At 43.2% G+C, this 13,714-nt stretch overlaps 1 protein-coding gene across 3 annotated transcripts in view; it reads right to left on the bottom strand.

The window, feature by feature from the left end:
- BANK1 (B cell scaffold protein with ankyrin repeats 1) overlaps window positions 1-13,714 on the bottom strand; it is a 298,816-nt gene that overhangs the window by 45,151 nt on the left and 239,951 nt on the right. For 2 of the 3 annotated variants that reach the window (XM_073340798.1, XM_073340799.1), the window contains one exon: window positions 3,231-3,497. The exons of the other annotated variant lie outside the window; for it this stretch is intronic. In XM_073340798.1, coding sequence (XP_073196899.1) covers window positions 3,231-3,497 — 267 coding nt within the window. The remainder of the gene's footprint in view (window positions 1-3,230; window positions 3,498-13,714) is intronic. 3 annotated transcript variants of the gene reach the window in all.

Raw genomic sequence — 13,714 nt, 5'->3', positions numbered from 1 at the left:
TTAGTAAAAAGAAAAGGAGTACTTGTGGCACCTTAGAGACTAACCAATTTATTAGAGCATAAGCTTTCGTGAGCTACAGCTCACTTCCTCAGATGAGGAATGCATCTGATGCATCTGAGGAAGTGAGCTGTAGCTCACGAAAGCTTATGCTCTAATAAATTGGTTAGTCTCTAAGGTGCCACAAGTACTCCATTTCTTTTTGCGAATACAGACTAACACGGCTGTTACTCTGAAACCTAGGAAATTAGTGCAATTCTTTTACATCCAGCTAAATTCTGAGAAACCTAGAGGGAAACCACTGAGGTTAAGGATACCAACAACCTTTCATAATAGCTCTGTAAAAGAAAAGATCCTTTTGGCGAATGTGGTGCAGATGCAGAATATTCAGTGTAGCAAAATGGCTTTTCTTTACATAGCACTTAAGAGTTCTGTGGAAATCTTAGGAGACAAACACTTAAAGGCCAGCAAAATACCATATGCCAAACTACCCATAGTAAAATTAAAATGTCTGTGTATTAATAATCAAATCATAAATCCCAAACAAAACAAACTACACTTCCAGCACATTTGACACTCCACTTCTTACCAATGTCTCTTTCTTTTGGCTTTGTCTGTAATGAGTACAAACACTTGAGGTAACTCTGTTTTTTAGAGACAGAGTTTTATCCCCATCCCAACCAAACACCTATCACATTTCTGTATACATTTTCTCTTTCATTTCCACCCCTTCAGCATAGTTTAAACTCCAATATTATATTTCAGTATCATCCTTATTTACATAAAACTGAAGAAAGGAGCTTTTCAACTGTGGAATTACGTTTTCTGTAATAGTTAGAGATGGATGAACTGATTTGGATAAATTAAGAACCTGCCCAAACTTTGGCCCAAAACTCAAACTGAACTTGGTATGACTTTTGTTTAATTTAAAAAATAAAATAAATGAGGATAATTTTAACTGATTTTTTTTCTTTTTCAAGTAATTCAAACAGAAGAGGAAACACTGTTCTCATGGTATTTCTGACAGAATAAAAGCAGGAAGTACTAGACATCTCACCAGAACGCCTGCTCCCATGAGATTTCCAAAGCAATTTTTCAGAAGCAGGAATTTCAGATCACTTTGATAAAGTTCAGATACACATCCTAATTTATGTGTAATTATTTCTACCAAAATGAGCTTCTATATCTTTGAGATTTACTCATTAGCTATCATAATGACAATTTGTGCACACAAAAACCTTTAAGATACTTTATTTCAAAATGCTAATTTAATGTCACAATAAGATTGCTAGGAAAGGAAATGCTGTGTGTGGTCAGGATACAGAAATGTTTAATCATAGATACTGAAACAGCAGTTCCTAAATGTTCTTTTCCACATCTTCTTCCCCTGAGTTCAACACAGTTTACTGATGATTTGTGATAAATGAAAAAAGAATGGACAGAATTTTAAATCAGCAGTTTCGGATAACTTGCCTCCAAGAGTTTTCAAGAAGCTGGCTGAGGAACTTGCTAATGTTGATGTTAATGTTGATTTTCAATTACTCTTAGAGCACTGGGGAAGTTACAGAAGACAGGAAGAAAGCTAATGTTGTGCCAATAGTCAAAAAGGGTAAACAGGATGACCCACGAAATTATAGGCCTGTCACTCTGACATCAATCCCAGGCAATGGAGCAGCTGATACAGGACTTTTGATTCATAAAGAATTAAAGGAGGATAATGTAATTAATACCAATCAGCATGGGCTTCTAGAAAATAGATTGTGTCAAACTAACTTGATGTCTTTTATTGATGATTTACAAGTTGTGTTGATAAGAGTGTATATACATAGATTTCTGTAAGGTGTTTGATTTGGCATTGTACATTTAGATTAAAAATTAACTGGGCATACATTAAATGGGTTAAAAGCTGGCTAAATGATAGGTCTCAAAATGTAACTCCAAATGGGGTATTATCACTGAGCGGGTTGGTTTCTAGTGGGGTCCCACAGGGCTTGATTCTTGGTGTCACATTATTGACCATTTTTATCAATGACCTGGAAGAATACATAAAATCATCACTGATAAAGTTTGCAGGCAACACAAAAATTGGGGAGTGGCAAATAATGAAGAGGATGGGTCACTGATATAGAGCTATATGGATCACTTGGTAAAGTGGGAGCAAGCAGCCAATCAGCATTTTAATGGAGAAAGTTAAAGGGTGACTTGATTGTAGTCTATAAGTATCTACATTGGGAACAAATATTTGAAATAGTCTCTTCAATCTAGCAGACAAAGGTATATGATGCAATGGCTGGAAGTTGAAGCAAGACAAATTGACATTGGAATAAGACATACATTTTTAACAGTAAGGCTAATTAACCATTGGATTAATTTACCAAGAGTTGCAGTGGACTCTCCATCAATGACAATTTTTAAATCAAGATCGGATGTTTTTCCAAAAGATTGGCTTTAGGAATTATTTTGGGGAAGTTCTGGCCCTGTGTTAAACATGAGGTCAGACTAGATAATCACAATGGTTCCTTTTGACCTCGGATTCTATGAATCTATTATTCCAGAAGGAAAGCAATGAAGGATAGCACCATAAAACAAGGTGGGAATAACCTCAGGAACACTACCATTGTCATTGTATATTCATTGAGAATTATGTAAACCAACAAAAAATAGAGATGAAACTTAGACTACTACTCAGTGTATCAATTTGTTTACCTGTAGAAACACATTTTAAAAGAATGGATTTCAAAATAATGGGATTTAAGGGAAGAACCACAGTAAAGAAAGTTCTGAAGCTGGGGTTGGGGAAAGGAAAGATTTTTTTTTTATATTGTTACTTGGGCAATATATTGCACCCTTTGTTAACTGCTTGAAGGACACACTGAACAGAATGGACCAGATCCTGAGGTGGTGTAAACTGGTGTAGCTCCACTAATTTACACCAGCTGAGTATTTGGCTGAGTAATTTTTCATATTGTGTTACTATTTTAAGTAATTTTGATTAGGTTTTTTTTAAAAAAAGCAGCATCCTCTTAGATGCAAAATTGAAATTAGCAACAGCTTGGATACTTTTTCAGTTTGTTTCAAAGAGAGAATAGGTTGATTCAAGTTCATTAATAAGCCAAGGACCTCAGCCTCAAGTAGAAGATAATCTTTAGAAAATTAATATTCATCATTCACAACAGACAACTCTACCTGGAGTACAACTTATCTGTCAGTATATATCTTTAAACAAACCTTACCTTGTACTATGTAGGGAGTGTTCTCTTCTTTAGGGGAACACAAGGGACGAGGGGCAGGTGCTGGTGGCCGGTTTATAATAAAGGATCCGTGTTGCTTTCTTTTCTCCTCATCAGAGGCCAGTATCATATCATACACACTGTCATCCAACTCGGCAAAAGTATATGGATCCTCTTCATCCTCCTCAGATTTATCTTCTTCTTCACCATATACTTCCAGATGACCAGAAGTCACATCTCTTTCCTTTCTATCTTCTACCCATTTCCTTGCTGCAACATAGACAAGTTGTTTTCAATCTTCAGACTCCAAAAAGCTGCATTCTAATGCCAAAATTTTCAAATTGGGCACCTAAATACATATTTAGGCGTCTAAAGAAACGTGGCCTGATTTCCCAGAGCTCCTATTAAAGCCCATACAGATGGCTTCTAGGGGAAAGACTGCATTCTCATTTTTTCTTCATAGTTTTTGCTAAACTTTTTGAGACTGGGAGCCAAGAATGAGGACCCTAAATAAATGGCCTTATTTTAAAAAATACTGAGCACCCAGCAGCTCCCACTGAATATAAAAGGTTTCTTATCTTTAATAGTAAAGCAAAATAAATGGCAGCTGTGGGGTTCTCAGCACTTGTGAAAATCAATTCACTTATGTGCCAAAATACGACCTTAGTAGTCTAACTTTACCTATCCATATTTTTAAAATTTTAGCTTTTGTCTCCCACATGCCTTCTGTAGACATGAAGCCTCTTCCCAGGTGCCCCCTCCTGGCTTAGGGGCTGCCCTGTATGTGGTCCCTCACCTCAGTTTCCCTCTTGGATCCCTAGAAAATCCATGCAACCATGTTCTCAAGTCCATCAACATGTATTAACAAAACATAGCACAAATGTCTCACAACACGTCACCCCAGTGCAATTAGTCCTTAAAAAAGCCAGCTTTGTTCTCACCATAAGCCAGTGTCTTTTGCCACATCTCCATCCCTCTGCCAGGACAGTCCAGCCCTTCCTTCATGGGTGCAATCCTGTTCTTCCCAGCGGGAGCTCCCACAGCCTCTCTGCTGGGAGCACCCCTCACTCCCCCTGGCTTCACTCCTCACTGTTCCTCAGGGTCCAGCTCTCCAGCAAAGAGACGTCAGTGGGTAAGCCCCTTCACTGCTCCCCTTTCTTTCAGCCCCTTATGGCCATTGGCTCCATCTCTCTGACTTAGAGCCAGCAGGAATCTCCCTCTTCTGCTGCTATTGCCTTCAGCCTTCTCCAGCACTGGCCCTCTGGGTTGAGACATGTCAGTCAGCAAAACCTTCTGGCTGCTCTCCTGCCTTCAGCCTTCTCCCAGGAACTACCTTCTGTCTCTGGCAGCTCTTATCTCCTGCCCTTCCAGTCTGCTCTGACTCTCCTGGTCTCTTGCTCACAAGACCTTATTCGGCATGTCTACCCTGCAATCAGACAACCGTGGCTGGCCTGTGCCAGCTGACTTGGGCTTGGGCACTGTTTCACTGAAGTGTAGACATTCGGGCTCAGGCTGGAGCCTGGGCTCTAGGACCCTGTGCAGTGGGAGGGTCCCAGAGCTTGGGCTGCAGCCCAAGCCTGGAAGTCTACATTGCAATGAAACAGCCCTGCAGCCCAACCCCCAAACCTGAGTCAGCTGGCACGGGACAGCTGCAAGTTTTTAATTGCAGTGTAGATATACACTTATAGTCCCCTGGTGCTACCCTGCCCTCTTCATCATCCACCTGGACTGGAATAGGAGAGCCAAGCCCAGTTTCCTTTAATGGGACAACTATCCTGCAACACCACCTGTTTTTTGAGTTTGACCAAGATGTACTGTCGTACTGTATTATAAACCATGAAAGGCGGGGCCGTCCCTAAGGGGGTGCTCCCCACAGACCCACCCCCCCAGCACCTCCTGACGCTGCAAAAGCGGCTAAACAGCTGATCCACGGCTGGTGGGAGGTGCTGATCGGCAGGGCCCACTGGGGAGCAGGAGGCCCTGGGTGGGAGGGGGAGGTTCTGGTAGGGGGGTCCTCCTCACCCGCCCGCCTTTCGCCTCATCTCCCTGTCCACTCCTCACGATTTTTTTGAAGAGCGGGACTCCCCAAAACATGGGGCCCGGGGCAGTTGCCCCAATTCGCCGTACCCATTTGTACACCTTGGGCTCTGATGAAAGGGTCTCCAGATGTACTTTTACAGCTCATGACATACAGTTCCATTGTATATCATCTTTTGTAATTCATGCCAATGCCTTAAAAAAAAAAAAAAGGTTTCCTGAGCCTTTGCTTCCACCTTCCATATTCCCCATATTCCCCACATTGTGTTTTCTGGCTGCCCAGAATTGCATTCACTTTCTATTTAAAAAGCTGAGGCAGAATTAATAATATCCCAGATTTCATTTTTTAGACAGCAATATATTAGAAGCTTGTGCAGAGAAAATGATATTAAAAGCAGCAGCTGGTAGATGTTTCATTTTTAAATCAGTGGTTTTAAAAATACTTGGACAGATGTCACAAACATACTTAGCACAATTTATTAATGAGGGATTCTGAGGCCACAAAATGACGAATGTTTACATTTGTCTATTGCTGTCTACCTACTGTCCCCAAACAAACAGAAGATCCCCTAGTAGGTTTTAGTAGTGAATTGTGGTTCCCTTCATGTTGTTGTGGTCCCCTGCGTATGTCTCTTAATGCTTAAAACCGTTCTGCTGCTAATTAGAGTGAGAAACATTTTGTGTGTCTTGGGGACTACATCAGGTGAATAAATTTTAAAAGTGATACCATGTTCATGTAAACCAGCTATATAATTATCACTTACTATGTTCTCTGGGTTTCTTATATATAAAATATATTGTAAAACATCTACTGTGGTGGATAAAAAGTCTGCAACATTCTATACTTAATGTGAGAAATAATCTGTTTCCATGTTTCTATCTCAGTGGGCATTTTCATTCTCGGAACTCCAATAGGGGGCACTCTTATGCCATCAACAAAAAAACCAAACCCTCTCTTTGAAAAAGGGCTGAGCACTAGAATGCCTTTTATCTATTCCTAAGCAATACCTGCAGTAAATGGCTGACTAAAAATGTGTAGCGATGACTCGTTACAGTTTCTCTTTGAAAAGAAACTATCATCCTAATTTAGAGAAGATCCTCATATGTTATTTTCCTTTTCCCCATCCCCAGAAAGCTGTAATGATGAAACCAAAGCTAATACTTCATGAAAACACAGCACGTTTTAAATGAAGGATTCATATAGGAATTGTTTCAGAGGCACCTTACATTACCCCTAGGTTGTTAACTGTCTGTGCTCTGTATGTCCATATCTACCTATCTGTTCAGGTCAATATTTATGTTTTATAGGCATGAGACAGAGATGGAAGCATTACTAATGCATGGTGTAGCCACATATGAATTATGCAGGTTAATCCAAATTTATACCAAGAAATTCTTTATTCCAAGTCTACCCCTCTCATGTATGTAGCTACTGAGAACAGGGGGTATTGCAAGAGAAGTAAGGGGCATTTGGGGGTCATGGTGACAGTGCACCACTTTATGGTAAGTAGATGTGCTTATAATTTGTAATCTTTACTTTTTAATATATGAATATAAATGTGTAGCATCCTGTATGAAACCAGGTTTCAGAGTAACAGCCGTGTGAGTCTGTATTTGCAAAAAGAAAAGGAGTACTTGTGGCACCTTAGAGACTAACCAATTTATTTGAGCATAAGCTTTCATGAGCTACAGATCACTTCATCAGATGCATATGAAACCAGCTTTTTTCTTTCACGTTAGAGGACTGGAGCAAATCCCACTGGAACAAAACAACCCCCCCCCATATCCTGGAGAACAGAAAGCTCTAAAACATGTAGCCATTCAGATACCCTGAAGATGGTGATAGATTAGATAGAAAAGACTATACAATATAGTGGGGTGGGGAGACTATGGAGTGTAAATTGTGAAGGAAGTAAGGATCTAGGAAATAGGTAATCTGTAAACCCAGATGATTAGAGGTGAGAGGCAACCTAGGCAGTGGAAAGGAGCTAGGCCAAACTCAAAATGGCTGCCAACATTATTGCACAATAGCCAGGGTTTATTTATTCATACTGAACAAAATCCTGAAGTCCTTATTCAGAAAAAATAAAGAACAGATAATTACCCTACGGTAACTGTGAGTCTTCTAGACCAGTGGGTTCAACTTTTTCTCATTTACGGACCCCTAAAATATTTCAAATGGAGATACAGGCCCCTTTGGAAATCTTAGACATAGTCTGTGGACCCCCAGGTCCATGAAACACAGTTTGAAAACCACCATTCTAGAAGGGGACTGTGAATCCCACTCTAGGCGCACACGTGACCCATGTGCATAAGACTGGATTCTTTTTGCTAGCAGTGTCCATCGGGGTTGTGCATTCACCCTGTATCTCCTCATGCTCTCATGTGATGACATAAAGAGTGGGGAGACCAGGACCCTCCCTCATTTTCTTTCCAGTATGAAGCTCATGTTTGTTGAAGTCTCTTAAAGTGGGAACAGAGGGCAGGTCATGGGTTCCACACTGACTAAAACAACTAGAAGAACCACAGTTCCTGTAGGGTAACCGTTCTTCTTCAGGTGGCCTGGGCATATTTCCACTTGAGGCTCCAGGCATCTGCACCATGAGCTTCCAGAGCCCTCTGGACAGCAGTGTTCTCTGGGCCCGCTTGTCCTTCAATTCCCCAGTCCTGAAGGGTTTGAGGGTATAAAAAAGGTATAAAAGGGGAAATGCAGTTCTTTTCTAAACACCGATGGTGCAGCAAGCTTGGACCACAGCATCTTCTATGCTTTCCTTGACAGTTTTTGTTTTTTCTTTTTCTGCCCTTTGGAGGCAAAATGTGTTTAGAGTTATGTCATAGGGCAAACCCAACTGGAGAGCCCTCCAGCAGCAGGCCATGGCACAACAAAGGAACATGCCTCAGTTTCCCTCCTTCACTGGTTCTCAGAAATAGTCCCAACGGTCTTATCAAGTACAAATATAGCTCTCACAGTGTTAATTTATTACAGGGTTCCCATGCACATAAATCATAACAAAACAAGTCCCCAGCTCATCAATAAACAGCCCCAGCTTGTCTCACTACATCTCTCACCACACCTTGTCCCCAGCCTTCAGCCCACTTCAGCCTTCTCTGGGCATAACTCTCTAGCTCAGGAAAGTCAGCAGGTCGGTTGGTCGGTCGGTCGGTCGGTCTCTCTCTCTCTCTCTCTCTGCTGGCTTCCGGGCAATTCCCCACTCTTTCCAGAGAAGGTCTACAGAGCTTTCTGCTCTCTACAGGGTTTTCCCAAGGCAACTCCCTGCTGCTCCTTCAGGGCCCAGGTGTTCTCTTTTAAGCCTAAGTGGGGGTCTGCTGACCAGTAACAGCTGCACTGGCAACTGCCCTCTGGTTAGTTTGTCAGTTTGTCTTTTAAAAGAAAAGAGGAGCTGCCCCTCTGGTACAGACTTGGTCTGAAGCCACAGGAGTCACCTCACACACGCCTACTGTTGTGGGTGGCTTCTCAGGCCCAGTTGACTAAGTTGGCAGTGAATAAAGTCCAGCATCTGCTTTTAAGAATGTCTTACAGGAGTGAATTTGCCTGCCGCCCCATCCCTGCTCATAGGGGAGGCATCTCAGGTTGGCCACTGTTAAAGTCCCTGGCCTAGGAGACCTAACTATATGCCTAAAGTGGCTCTCTGGCCATTGGATCCAGTTTCCAAAAGCTATGGATCCGCAAACTGGATCTGGACCTGGGGGCCATCCAGGGATCTGGTGCTGCAAAACACGGATCTGGATCTAGCAGCAAAACATGAATCTGAGGCTGCAAAACCCAGATCCAGATCTGGCAGCCATACATAGATCCAGGAGCCACAAAACCTGGATTCTGATCCAGCAGCCAATCATAGATCTGGGAGCCACAAAACCCTGAGTGGATCCACAACAGGGCATAGATACCACAACAGGGCATAGATACCCCCCCCAAAGCTGCATATAGATCTCTGACTTGTATTAATTTGTTCTGAAAATGGTATAAATACAAGTTAAATTCTTTCCCAATGGGGATAATGTTCTTGTTTAGGGTTCTGAGCCAAAGGCTAAGAAGCCTGGTCTTTCCATCTTCTGCAGACCACTAGAATGCCGGTATATCCTTGCACCTCATTTACATTCAAGAAGGCAAGGATCAAATTTTGCATATTCAGAGAACTTTGTCACTATTTATATGGGGCCAAAACGCATCTATAAGTTTCCCAAAGCCTTGGGAAGATGGTGCTGACACAAGAGGAATCAGTCTGTCATGGTCCAAAGGTTGTCCATGTCATGACACACTGACAATATCCTGTAAAATCTGAACAAACCTTATGGGATTAAGATAAAGTTTACTGAATTAAGATAAACCTTACTGAGTTAGGGTTAATACCTTTGGGATGCATTGTATTAAAATGCAATTGTGTATGTATTATTCTGGCATTGTAAGTACCTTCTCTTGTAGGGAGGTGGGATGCTACTGAACTTCCTCTGTTATCAACCCTTTGAAACCACTCCCCTGGACAGAGATGCATATACTAATTCAGACTGGATTCTCCAGGGACCAATAGACAAAGAAAGGTTTCAGAGTAACAGCCGTGTTAGTCTGTATTCGCAAAAAGAAAAGGAGTACTTGTGGCACCTTAGAGACTAACCAATTTATTTGAGCATGAGCTTTCGTGAGCTACAGCTCACTTCATCGGATGCATACCGTGGAAACTGTTTCCACGGTATGCATCCGATGAAGTGAGCTGTAGCTCACGAAAGCTCATGCTCAAATAAATTGGTTAGTCTCTAAGGTGCCACAAGTACTCCTTTTCTTTTAGACAAAGAAAGGGTTTTTGGATGAATAGCCTGGTTTTATACTGTCTCAGGACCTGCTTCCTGATCCAGCAAACAGACAGGTCCATGGAGGGCCCCAACCCTTAGTTGGAAGGACTGGACCACGGAGGTCACAGAGGACATTGTGCTTGTTCTGAGCTGAAGCTGTGATAAACTGGTGAGCACAAGGAATCCTGGGAGGGAGGGGAGGGTCTGAAGGACTGGTCCTGCCAAAATCCATGTTAGGAGTAGGGTTAACTCTGGTAAGCTTATTAGCATACATGTAGGTTCTTTTATTGTTTTCTCTGTAATGCTTTTTACCTTAAGAATAAAGTAGACTTATACAGGAAGTGCTGTGTGGCAATTACACCTGTCAACCATCTCTAAAGAGAAAGTCAGCAGGTGCCCCCGAGCAACCTGTCAGTGCTGGGAAATGCACTGTGAAGGCAGGGAACTGTGCAGTCTGGAAACAGCCCAATCAGAAGGGAGAGAGATGGGGGTCTCCACCCAGAAAGGCAACAGATGGGGAGCTGGAAGCCCGAGGGCGGGTGCTCTTGCTGCACAACTGACAGGAGAAAGGCCATGTCCACCGCATGCCCTCAAGCTTTCTTCATCACACCACGCTGCATGACAGATACTGCAGCTACATATGTTGTTTTTAGCAAAAAAAATTCCTACAATTAAAACTTAACTTGGGGGAGGGAGAAGATTGATCTATTCACTCTTGACCTGGCATCCAGAGCTGATGCTTGTTCTGGCCATTCTGCAGTCCTTGTTTACCTAGAACTCCTCAGCCCACTTTCCTGGGGGTTGTGCTGCTTGTTAACTCCCACAAGTGGGAATATGCAGAGACCACTCAACAACGAAATGAAGGTTACTTACCTGTAACTGGAGTTCTGCAAGAGGAGTCTCTGCATGTTCACACTCCCTGCCCATCTTCCCTGCTTCTTTGGAGTCTCAGGGCAAGAATTTCCAAATTAGTGGAAGGAGCTGAGGGGTGGTTGGGGCCACTCTCCACTTTTACACCATTAGAACCCTCCAGGATCAGAGGAAAAGGGAGGAGAGAGGGGCCACAATGGATACTCCTGTTCAGACGGTTCCAGAAGTTTGTGGTGCAGGCACCTTGATCCCACAAATGGGAATATGCAGAGGCTCCCTCAAAGAAGTAAGTTTAATTTCTTTCTTCTTTGCGCATGTGTCATTGTGAATCCCACTGTATGTGACTGGCAAGCAGTATCTTCTTCTGGATAGTGGGTACCCTGGCACTGGAACTAAGGGTGCTGGGGGTGCTGCCGTACTCCCTGGCTTGAAGTGCTTTCCATTATATCCTGGGGTTTACAGTTTGGTTCAGTGGCTCTCAGCACCCCCATTATACAAATTGTTCCAGTGCCCCTACGTGGGTATGAAGTGTATGATCTGTGCTAATCAAATAAAATTAAATAAAAATGAAGTACTGCTCTTCGGAACTTGGCATCTGCCCTGGCTGCATGTCAAGTGCATAATGTTTAAAGAAGGTCAGTGGGTTTGTCCATGTAGCTACCTTACAGATCTGTGAGACTGACACATTTCTGACAAATGCCGACTTGCTCGCTTGAGCTCTGGTGAAGTAAGTCTTGACATTCACATATGTGGCTCACCAACCAGCTAGTAACAAGTGGAAATGCATTGTGTAATCCACTTGGAGAGTCCCCGTGGAGAGATCACCTCGCCTTTCAATACACAAAGAAACAGTGAGAGCGCTGCAAGGGCTCACTCCTCTTTAAGTATTAAAATAGAGCTCTGGAAATGGCAAATCCTCTTATGGCTTGCATTTCATGAGGAATTCCCTAAGCTTGAAGACGGGATGCCCTTCTCACTAATGCCACAATGGCTGTGGATCTAGCTACATCCATTGTGGATTGCAGGGACATATTTGCCACCAATTGTCCATCTTTTCCAATGTCTTTAAGCTCCTCTCAAGCCTTGAGAGAGGGAGCTTGTTGATAAATAGCATTGCTCTGTCCCATGTAAGAAACTCTCATTTGTCTAGGAGAGTCTGGCAATTAGGAACCACTCACTGATGTGATATAGAGATAGCAGATCCAATCATTTGGGATTTTATGCATATTCTTGGCCAAATGCAATTTTTCTTGTATGACTGAGACCACTAGAGATTGGGATTAGGGTAAGAATAAAAATACTTGAACCTGGAAAGTGGCACCTGGTATCTTTTCTTGATACATTTTGTTGTTAGTGATACAGTGGCTAGCAGTTGCCACGGAGTTCATGCTGGATCTAGCAATGCCACATTTATGGGGAAGGTGAAGATAGGAAAATGAATAGCTTGTGAGATTTTTCAGATATGACTGAAGTCTGGATCTCCAGTGTGTCTGTGATCCATATCAGGAGCTCTTGGAATGCTTTGAAATCATTCAGCATTGGTATCAATGCTGAGGTGACCACCTTGCTGGTTGATGATGAGGAAAGGTCTTTGAGGGGCAATGCCAGATGCTGATGGATTTGTGCCTACAGGTCCCGCTCCTCCTGGTACTCTGGGGGTCTGCAGCCTTGCCAGTTAGGCTGCCAGAGAGGGAGATCTTCTGTTTCTTGATGGAGAAGAGTGGCTCCTTCAGGCCTGTGAAGGAGGGCCGTTTATCCCAAGAAGGGCCAGACTGGTATCCCGTATGAATACAGGTGGTTGGAAGGTTGCTGACAGGACCAATACCAGTCCTGATGCAGTGGCTGAGCTCTGAAGAACTCTTACAGTTTTTCAGACTCTTACAGTTCAGTGACCCTAAGGGGGAAACTGGTGAGGTGTGCCCCAGTGATGATGAGTATGTGTCCTCCATAGGCAGTGCCAGTGGGTATAGTGCCGCCACTGGGTAGGGGTGCAGGTGCTTCTGTCAGTACCAGTGCACATCTCAGGGAGGTTGACCATTCTGCAGTCCACAACTGTTCCCCCATAATACCAAGGTAGGAGTTGGCAGTGGGGTCCAGAACCAAGGAATTCTGCTGCACTGTAGTTTGCTCCTTTTCACTCATCTTCAGAGCTGGGAGAGTTTGAGGATTTATCCCTGATGCTTTCCTGTGTGTCTCTACATGAGAGGACACTGAGTTCTTCCTCAAGATCCTGCCTCAGCATTCTAGGTAGCTTCTTTCAGTGACCCGGTCTGATGTCTGAGGTTTTGCTGTCCATGGCCCTGGTTCTGGTCAGTGTTAATGTAGCCAGTGCTGTGGTCAGTGTTGGTGATGGTTCCTCACATGGTGCTGACTTCTCTGCTGAAGCCTTAGGTATCATCTGTCCCCTTGATGGAGCACAAGAAGGTGAAGTTTTGGCTACCATAGTAGTTTGAGCCCAGATCTTCTGACTCCAATGCCACTCTCATGGATTATTGTAAAAGATGGAGTTTGAGTTTCGCATCTCACGATTTTTCGGTTCAGGCAGCAAAAGAAAGGCAAACTAGAATGTGGAATTTACCCTGGCAGAAAAGGCACGTGCTGTACCCATCTTTAAGTGGAATTAGTGCATCACTGGTTGGGCACAGCTGGAAGCCTACAGGTTTTGAACCCACCAAGTTAAGGTCCTTTTCAGGGGAGTCGTGTGTGTGCATGTGCGTGTGTGTTTGTGTGTTTTCGTTCGTTCATCCAGGAGGGGTTAGACTGAAGAATTT

This window comes from Lepidochelys kempii, chromosome 4, assembly GCF_965140265.1.
Source record: "Lepidochelys kempii isolate rLepKem1 chromosome 4, rLepKem1.hap2, whole genome shotgun sequence".
NCBI lineage: Eukaryota > Metazoa > Chordata > Testudines > Cheloniidae > Lepidochelys > Lepidochelys kempii.
The sequence above is the reverse complement of the archived record's forward strand: the minus strand, read 5'-3'. Positions and strand labels throughout refer to the sequence as shown.